Source organism: Mus pahari, chromosome 20, assembly GCF_900095145.1.
Source record: "Mus pahari chromosome 20, PAHARI_EIJ_v1.1, whole genome shotgun sequence".
NCBI lineage: Eukaryota > Metazoa > Chordata > Mammalia > Rodentia > Muridae > Mus > Mus pahari.
The window spans coordinates 32,220,838-32,231,267 of NC_034609.1; the positions used below are offsets into that span (position 1 = coordinate 32,220,838).

At 49.7% G+C, this 10,430-nt stretch overlaps 1 protein-coding gene across 1 annotated transcript in view; it reads left to right on the forward strand.

Moving 5' to 3' along the window:
• Positions 1 to 10,430, forward strand: part of Zfhx3 (zinc finger homeobox 3) — a 235,644-nt gene that overhangs the window by 133,302 nt on the left and 91,912 nt on the right. Inside the window, exon 4 of the mRNA XM_021220667.1 lies at positions 4,984 to 5,215. Coding sequence (XP_021076326.1) covers positions 4,984 to 5,215 — 232 coding nt within the window. The remainder of the gene's footprint in view (positions 1 to 4,983; positions 5,216 to 10,430) is intronic.

Here is a 10,430-nt window from a genome sequence, read left to right on the forward strand (position 1 = left end):
ACCCATTCATTCACCTTCCCACCCATTCACCCATTCATTCACCTTCCCACCCATTCACCCATTCACCCACCTTCCCACCCATTCACCTATTCATTGATGTGTTCTACTGGCAACCCACTCATCCACTCATTCACGCAGCTTACAATCTGTCTGTCCACCCACCCATTCACACATTCACCTGCTGGGGATGGAAACAGAGCCCTGGTCTCTTGTTAAGAGAGGATTTCACCATGGAGCCACACCTCTGGCTCCTGTAGATAGAGCTTTCTAATAAGCGGGACTCAAGGAGAAAATCAAGGAGAGTTTTCCTGGCATTCAAGGGTGCAGGGCCCAGAAAGTTTAGGTGGTCCTGGGTTTCACCATTTGCCCTTTAGCTGGGTGGCTTTGTACTTTCTAGTTGGTCGCCTTGCTATCTGTGCTGTTTTCTACAGTGGTGTTAAGAGGCACGTGGATCTCAGAGTTTGGGTGTCATAGTCAAGCGGTGGCATTATTAGAACTGAAAGGGTCTTGTCCCCCGGCCTCTGGCAGATGCTCTGAACGGGTGCCTTGACTGCGGTTGCGGCTACCTTGGGATTTCCCTGTTAAGGTTGTTTTTAACTCTCAGGGATTGTAGATACTTAGACTCACACCCAAACAGATCCCAGCAAATGGGCTCCACCGCCATCATCCCATGAGTCCCGAGGGATCCTAACAGTGCACACTCACCTCAGCTGAAGCTCTTGCTCCGTTCTGTTCAAACCACCCATGCGACCTGACAAGGAAGAGTAGGGCTGGGGGGTGGGGAAAGAATTAAACAAGACTTGGGTCCCCTCTGCCCCAATGGGAGAACTCCAGGAAAGAGAAACAGAGCATCCATTGGGGAATTCAGGATTTGCGTGGGAGAAAAATTTCCTGCCTGGCGAGGAGAGCAAGAAGCCTGAGAGGAGGTAGCTCTGTTATTGAGTGCACCAGTGGGATTTGTGCCTTGGTGGATTCTTCATATATTACAGTGAATTTAATTAAATACATTGTGATCCCAATTGAGGGTATTCTAATTAGCTGGGTCAGGAACAAATTATTCTCCCTCCTTCTCCAAATGAAAACATCTCTGCTCTTCTGCAGGGAAGGCATGTCCTTGGCTGCCTGACTTGCCCCATGGAGTCCTCTTCGGTCTCAGGCCCCACCCGCCCCTGCTGCCTTGCATCGGGGCAGGTTCCCAGGGTGGGACTCTGGGGGAGAGGCAGTGTCCCCTAGTTAGGAAGACAGGATCTGGGCAGCTGGGCCGAGGGGTGGACACACTCCCCGGCTGGGGAGTCACTGGATGGTGTGCGGGGGCTCAGACAGGAAATCAGTCTGCTGCTGTAGGCCCAGGGTCCTTGTTGACGCCAGGTTGGATAAGACAAGAAGTAACGGGAGTAAGCACGGGGGCTTGTCACATGCAGGTAAGCCCCAGCGGCCCCAGGGTGTGAAAGGAAAATGGATCTTTGGAAATCTGAATGGTGGGGGTGGGGGAGATGTGTGCGTGTGCATGCGCATGTGTGTGCATGCGTGTGCATTTGTATGTGTATGTGTATGTTTGCGCGCGCGTGTGTGTGTGTGTGTGTGTGTGTGTGTGTGTGTGTGTGTTTGCCCTGTTACTATCAGTAGATGGGATTGTGGCTCAGGTCTTCCTGTTTCCTTTTATTCTTTCCTACTTGATTTGTGATGGGTGGCCATTTCCTTGTCCGAAATGCTCCTCCAATGGCAGACAAAAGCGAAAACTGAAGGCAGTTTTGCAGGTTTCTGCTTGTCAACAGAATGGTTCTGATTTATCTTCTTATGCGAGAACTCCCAACGTGATGTTTATTTCAGTTCAGGACGTACGAGGCCTGAATACCCAAAAGCCCCTGGGTTTGAGGACAGAAAGACAGTTTGACTTCTCAGTTCCTGGTCGACTCTTTAGGTCTTAGCCTCTTCTGTTCTGGCTTAGAGGCTCAGAGGCAGCTGGGACGGCACCGGCACCTCCGCGTTATGATACTATGTTTCAAACTCAGTGAGTGGCTGCAAGAATGTCCTCTTCCCTGGGGAACCGTGGGGGGTCAGGAGTTAAGGCTCTGTGAAGCTGGCTAGATTATCATGTCAGCAAAATCTCTTGACCAGTTGTGCCAGTCTGGACCCTGGTTGGGTTTTTCTGTTCTTGCTTTGTTTTGTTTTGTTGTTTCTTGCTTGCTTGTAGTCCCTCGGTTTTAATTGAGACTTTAATGAGCGTTATTTTGTTAGTCTCCATGACCCAGGCAGGATAGCCGTTTCTATGGTCCCTGCTCCCAGTCCCAGGTCACACAGTCACTCCCAGGAAGATCCCACTGGGAAGTTTATAGTTTTGTTTTGTTTTGTTTTCAAGAAGCTTCCTTCAGAGCATGGCTGCTCCAGACCCTCCTCCTCTTTGAGGTGTGCGCCTCCCCTCCCAAATTGTCTTGTTTCAAACCCTTTCTCGGTCTTCTGCTGAGTCTTGTCTCAGAGGAGAGAGACACTGAAGATAAACAATGGGGAAAAAAAATCACAGAGCAATTTATCTCCAGAAGGTTCTTATTGTTGGTTGCATTTCCCATGAAGCTCTTGCAGGTTCTTCTGCCTCCTGGCTGTGGAGTAGCTCTGGAGAGACACTTACTTGCAGGGGCTCTCATGCCCCCCACCAATTGGTGTCAGTACCTGTGATGCCCTCTGCATTTACACCTGTGGGTTGGCACCGGTTTTTTGTTTGTTTGTTTGGTTGGTTTGTTTGTTTTTGTTTTTGCTTTGTTTTCTAGTAAACTTGCTGCAATACCTTGTTGGCATACCCCTATTTCTCCATCTGAGCATGTGCGAACTTTTGGGCTTTTCCTCACTCTCCGGGCAGATGTCAGATGTGAGCCTGTGAGCACAGGAGCTCCCAGGGCAGTGTCATCAGATAGGATGCGCTGGGACGGCCACTCTGTTACACTCAGTCTCAGGAAGTACACAGTGTTCTGAGCACTCTGGCTCTGCCATGCCCTGCCTCACCAGCTGGACAAGGGAGGTATCCCTACCCTTCCCCACAGGATCAGAAGCCGCCATCAAGGCGTGGCCATTGCCCAGGCCCCTGGGGGTTAGGAAGGAGACTTTTGTCACCAGCCATCCCGAGGCTTTTGCTTGTCCAGGCCCTGGTGACTAGATTTGAAATCAAGGAGAAGGAGCAAGAGGGATGGCCCATCAATCACACACAGCGCGTGAGGCCTTTACGTCATCTGTACTTCTCCTCTGATGCCGGCTGTACGGTGTAGGGGAGGCAAGCTGGGTTCTAGCTCTTTCTCTGCCTATAGATGGGTTACTTGAGGTCAGCCACTTAAGCTTTGTGGACTGTTGGTCTGCTTCGGTGTACACTGAGTGGGTAAACTCCCTCTTCCTATCGAGATAGTCGGAAGTAAGGCATGCCCTTCCTACACTAGGGACATGTCAGTCCCCTGTTACTCGCCACCTGGGGTCTTCCATTTCCTCCCAGGAGGTCCAAGAACATGGCGGATTCTGCTCTTGGATACCTTTCAGTCTCCCAGACGCAGCGGGATGGCTTCGGTGGACTGGTTCTGTGATGGCTTCGGTGGACTGGTTCTGTGACGCCCGCTCTTCTTGCACGCCTGCTTCCACCCACCCGTGCTCTGCTTCCTTTTGGCTCCTGGGCTTGCACGCTCCAGAGTCAGTGTTGTGTCTGCCAAACAAAATAGGAACATAATTGGGACCAGTGTTACTGACCAGTGATGAACCACGTGACCTTTCCATAGTGTGCTTCTGGCTTTGTTTAGTTTTGAGGCATGAGCTCACTATGTAGACCAGGCTGGCTCTGAACTTCTAATCTTCATGCTTCTCAGCCACCAGATGTTAGGACTATGTATAGGTGTGCACCACCATGCCCAGCTATACTAATTTTAATTTTAACCCCTCTTCCCCCCTAGATAGTCTTATAGCCTATTTTGCTCCAAACTCACTGTGTAGCTAAGGATGACCTTGAACTTCCAACCCTGCTACTCCTACCTTCTGAGTGCTAGGATCACAGCTGTACACCACTGCTCCCTAAATTCACAGCTTCATATATGCTAGACAAACACCTACCAATGGAGCCACACTGTTAGCTCTGTCACTTGAAATACTGAAAAAAATATCGAGCTGTTTTTATTATGAAATTGGCCAGATATGTACTTTGATTATAGATGACTGACTCAGGGTACTTTACAGGTGGGTAGACAATGAGCTGCGCTACCAAAGCAGGGATTGGGGGGGGGGGCATGTTGTCTGTGAAGGTCAGCTGGCAATTTTTTTTAGTCTTTAGTGGGTCATACATCTGTGTCACTCTGATGCCTCCAAAAGGTCTAGAAATTTTATGTCTGTCAACAGACCTAGCTGTGTTCTAATAAAACTTTATCGATGAAAACAGGCAGTGGGTCAGGTTTAGTCTCAGGCCACAGTTTGCCCACCTCCACTCTGGGATATGAGAGGGTGGGCCTTTTATATTTGTGTAACGCTGGTAAGGTCCTGTTAATGAATACTGTTAACAGGCACCATGGAAACAGCTGCCTGGGATGGGCCATGTGGGAAGGACAGGTATATACATGCATACATACATGCATACACACATATACATTATATATACAATGTATATATATATACACACACACATATATACACACATATATACATATACACATATAAGTATATACATATACACACATACACATATATACACATATACAGTATATATATTATACACACACACACACACACACACATATATATATATAAAAATCAGCATACTATTTAACCCTATAAGTGCTTCCAGAGAAGACGACACTGGAGAAGAAGATACCCCATATAAGGAGCCTCATCAATAGCTATCATGTCCCATGTTCCCTAGTTGACACATGCCTCCCTGTGGCCCATGCCGTCCAGGTGTGGCTTGTGCCATGGTGTGCCTTGAATGCCTGACCAAGGCCGTGTCCCTGTCCTCTTTCCCTGCAGCACCTGCAGCAGCATGAGAGTGGCGTGGAGGGCGAGAGCTGCTACTACCACTGTGTCCTGTGCAACTACTCCACCAAGGCCAAGCTCAACCTCATCCAGCACGTGCGCTCCATGAAGCACCAGCGCAGTGAGAGCCTGCGCAAGCTGCAACGGCTGCAGAAGGGCCTCCCGGAGGAGGACGAGGACCTAGGCCAGATCTTCACCATCCGCAGGTGCCCCTCCACTGACCCAGGTGAGACCCGTCACGAGCGAACACAGGGCGGGGATCTTGTGGGGGGCTTTGCCGGGAGGGAGCCTCTTGCAGGCTTCTGCTGTGAGCGTGCTCAGCTCATCAATGCGGTTGTTTCTTCTGTCTGTCCCTGGCCCCTCCTGGATGGAAGGAGTTTGGATTGGCTTTTAAGAACCGCTTTTTGCTAGGCATGCGTTCAACTTCGGAAGCAGGCCCACGGCAGGTCTCCCACCCCAAATCCCCACGTCTCTCCAGCATACACTCTGGGTTCCGTGACTGCTGCAAAGTGCCCCAGTATATGCCACTTGTGAGCCTTGCCTGAGGACTAGGAGTGGTTTGTGGCCCCAAAGCCTGGCCTTCAGAACTGAATTCCAGAGAACATCAAAGCTAACACCTGTTACAGGGCCCTTAGTTGAATTTGAAAGGGACTCATCATCCCTCTGGTCCAGGCTTCCACGGATTGTGACCCTGCGTCGTATGCTATGTTTTGCCTTCCTACCTTCTCATCTATTGAGACAACTTTCTCTCTCTCTGTCTGCCGTGTAACCCTCATTCCTAATGCAACCTCATTTGGTAGGATTCACTCCTCTTTAAAACAGACAGATATATATATTTTTTTAACCTTTCCATCCTGTCCCTTAACTTGGCAATACAAGATAGCCACTTGTTTCTTTCAGAACAATGAAGCGAGACAGGCCCGGTGGTACAGGCTTGTAATCCTGGCAGAGCAGACACTTGACGAGTTCTAGGCCACTCTAGGCTACACAGCAAGACCTCAGAAGCAGAAAGGAAACCCCGCCAAGTTAGGCCGTCCCATTACTACCTCTAAGGAAATCCTCGTGTTTTTTGAAAGGAAAAAAAAAATCTTTGCAGCCTATCTCTGTCACATTCTGTCACCTGTTCCCCCTGTAACTAAGCCAACCTGTGAAGGGAGCCAGGGACCTTCTGAGTCTTTCTACGAGTCAATGCTCCCTGCTCCCCCAGAGAGGTCTCGTCCTTCACTCCCAGATTGTTTCTCCAGGAGAGAGGAGGGAATGCTTCTTCCTAGAGGTCTTCGATGCATGTCCGTGGCTCTTGGTCCCCGGGTGCTTGCGATGCCGGTGGGGATTGGACCCTGGTCCTCAGTCCCTGTCTCCTTGAAGCTTTAGCCTGCTGGTATGGCCACACATGCTCCAAGACTTCCCTGAATGTCCCAGCGGTCATCCCACCTCTTGGGACTCACTTTTTTTGTTGTTGTTGTTTTGTTTTTGGTTTTTTTGTTTGTTTGTTTGTTTTTTGTCGTGCCCTTTCTATGATGACATGACCGCCACATGAGCTTTCCGTCCGTAACTCACCCTTTACCTCCTGCAGTAGTTCCTCAGCCGATCGCCTCTGTGGAGTGTTCATTGTGAACTGTCACATCAGGCTCGCGTTTGGATAGTTTTCAGTGGTGAAAAATTATATAAACCTTATGGGGGGAGAAGTGGCCCCACCCAACCCCTTCTCCTGGTTGGGACCACCGGTGGCTCAACCTTGTAGTTGCTTCTCTGTTTGACCTATCTCTTCCCCTGCGTGCTTCTCTGTCAACCCTCCCATTCTGACCTGTTCATACATACCTGTATCCACGCATGTGCATGCACATACAGGATCCCTACACACACACACACACACACACACACAAGCAAGCACCCTTAAGCCCCCAACATGTAGATGTTGGATTCACTTCTGCCCCATGTGCACTCACATACATGTTACCAACATATTGCACAACATATACCATAGCATGCATACTATATTCACACATAATCCTCCTATATGTGTGCCCTGGGCTCTCTCCCACAGATCTCCTTACAGTCCCCTACGTGTGCTTCCCCTGCCACAGCTATAGTCACCCTTGGTGCACACACGTGCCAACGGGCACTGTGCCTCTCCCCAGCTCCTGTAGCCTTTTTCCTGTGTGTACCCTTATCCCCTGGCAGACCCCCCTTCCCTCCCTTCCCCATCTCCTATTAGGATGAAATAATAATTGGGGTGATATTAATATTCAGTATTTTCATTATGATAACTCTATAAATATTAATCACAGTGGAGCCTTGTAGAGTTTCATAATTTCATTTACCTTCTTGTACAACTTTTTGTTTCCCTGGCTTTCCTGGGCACTCATGATTAATTCATGGTTTACCTAACACTGCCAGTGCAGACACTGCCTAATCTCTGAGTGCTCTGTGCTCCGTTTTCCCGTCAGCTTAGCTTCCTCTTAGAGGCATCTCACTAAGCCCCTCCAAAGCCCCCGCGTTCACCGGCTCCTGTCAGGATCATCCTATGGCTCCTTGGCTGCCTTCTCTTTCCAAACACAACTGCCATTCCGGCATGACAGGGCGCACGCGTGCTCACAGGTCCCCAGCTGGGATTTTTTTTTTTTTTTTCTCTCTCCCACTGGAATAGTCGAGGTCTCCCATCTCTGTGAAAAGCATTTTCTCTATGGGAAGTTGGAGGGCTCTGTTGTTCACAGGGGCCAGGTTAGTAATGGCTGTTCCTCGAAGGCCTGGGAAGTATTGTCTCTTACCATGTGTTTCCAGGTAGATAGATGCATTCCTGGTTGGAGTTTTAACTCTTTTTATCTGCAAGATTCCCGATCATGTCTGACCCCATCCCACTGAGGGTGTGTGCTCTGAGGAGCAGCAGTGAGAATGGGCACTTGCGGACACTTCTGTCCTGAAAGCCTGAGGTTCTTGTGTCCCCTGGCTGTGGGATCCCTAGTCCCGCCAGAGTCATTTAGCCTTTGTGTGATCCTACTCTGTTCCCTTCCCCACCATTACTCGGTGCAGTCATTCCACAAGGTTCTCTTCATTCTACCAATATCTGCCTCAAGGTCCCTCTCCCTGAGTTCTGCCCACTCAGAGTTAGTGCCCCAAACTAAATAGCATACAGCTGCTATCTCACTCAGGTCTGTGAAATGGAGCAGACCCCTTCCCCAATGTCCCCTCTCCCCCTTCCCCCCCTTTCTAGTGTGAGACACCACTTTGTGCTGTCTGCCCCGGAATGGCTTTCTTACATGCTACCTTCTGCATTTCCTTTAATTTATTGCGTAGTAGCCTCCCCCACACCCCAAGTATTCGAGCAACTTGAATCAGGTTGATAGACTTCCTTTTCCGAGTTTCCAGATCCTTAGGTATTGCCTTTGGCCGCCAGTCATTGTCTGTTACTGATCCAGCAGCTCCCTCCCTACCCTGCTTCCTCCCACACACATATCCAGGGAAGTTCATCCTCCGCTGATGACAAAGGGGACAAATGATTAGGTAACACACTGACATTAACAGGAACCCGGTTCTGTTTTAGAAGCCCCCATAAGAGAAGCACATCTTGAAACATAGCCTCCCTCTTCCTGGGGGATTTGCTCTTAAAACTTGAAAGGACGTCTTTACGAAAAGGGACATTCGGGGCTCAGTAGAACAGAGATATTTAAGATTGTCAGCTTCAAATTTGTAAACACAGACCTTGTCGGCACTTCTCGTTCTGTCCTCGTTAAGAGAAAGATCCCGACGTGACCCTCAAGCAAGAAGTGTCGTTCACATGACACAAGAAACCTTAGGAAGCCCGTGAGTCCCTTCCAGGTCCCCGCTGACCCTAACCCCCAAGCCAGATGGTCATTAGTTGGTCCAGCTGCCTGGAGGGTGTGACGCCAGCATCCTGTGATCTGGTTCGACTCTGCCGTTCTGTCTCCTTGCTTCTCTAACCGTAGTCCGTGTCCCACAGAGCCACTGCACAAGCCTTACAGCAGTCCCTTTTTGCTTTGTAAATCCCCCTGGGCTCTCCCAGGTGCCTTTGACAGTGGTCAGGAGTCTGCCTTGCTAGGAAGGGCTGCTGGAATGATCTCACGGGGGGGGGGGGGTTCCTCCAGGTAGATGACACTTCTCCCAAGTCTGTAACTCATGAGGGACTTCTTCCCAGGGCATGACACTTCTTCCAAGTCTGTATGTTATGTAGCTCACCCGCTGCTGCTGCTGCTCAGAACCTCTTGGTTCAAGAAAGGAGCAGACATGTAGGAATACGTGAAGGTGTTTCTTCATCCTTTAGAACTTTCTGGTAACAGTTGACATTGATACCTGCTGTGACGGCTCCACAGTCTACAAGTGGTCTCAGGGTAAGACTTCAATCATGCAGGCCCTGCCACAGGGTGTAGGTTGGTAGACCACCATTTTCTCAAGTGGTCCTGCATTCTTTCAGTGCCTTAACCTTAGGTCAACAAGCAGGCCAAGCCCCATGGGGCTCTTTAGTCAGTTAGTTGTATTTCTAAGGCAAAGTCTCTTCTATGAAGCCCTGACTGCCCTGGAATTCACTATATAGACAAGGCTGGCCTGGAACTTGCAGGAGTCCTCCTGCCTCTGCTTCTCGAGTGCTGGGATTATAGGCAGGCACCGCCATGCACAGCAGTGGAGTCTGTAGTAGCCCAGGGTGGCAGTAATCTTGCTGGGTTGCCAAGGCTGGTCTTGAACACATAATCTTCCTCCCATTCACCTCTGAGTTCTAGGAATACACCCAGCTCCAAGCCCTGTGTGATATATAGTCTTCTTTCTAACCTCACTTCAAAGAGAACCTTGTATTCAGGTGTGTGCGCGCGCGCACACACACACACACACACACACACACACACACACACACACCACCTACACACATACACTACATACCCCATATACCCACATGCATCACGTGCACAAAGGTTCTGATCTGTAATCTCTAGCACTGTAGCCTACTTGGGACTGCCATTTCCCCATCCCCTTATAAATCTCTCCCTGGAGTTGAGTGGTTTTTGTCTCGTCTTGTGTTTTTCTTTTAACCAACTCGTCTCTTGGCTTGGCCTTTTCTCTCTCCTGTCTGCAGGCAGGAGCAGGCGGGGAAGCTTTCTCAGTGAGTGACATCAACTGCCTGCTTTGTCTTGGTTGACCTAAAGCTCAAGAGGAATATTGGAAAGCTCATGTAGATGGTCACTTGTAGGACTCAGCTCCTGGTTTGCTTGTGTTTAAAAGACATTTCTGGCTCCCGGGAGAAGCTGCAGTTAATTTACTTTATCAGTGTCCTAAGCTTAGAGAATATAAGAGGCCCTTTGTGTTTCTGCTTGGCCTTCTTTTCTTTCTCCTCCTCCTTCTCCTCCTCTTCCTCCTCCTCCTCCTCCTTCTCATCTTCCTCTTCCTCCTCCTCCTCCCCTTCCTCCTCCTCCTCCCCTTCCTCCTCCTCCTCC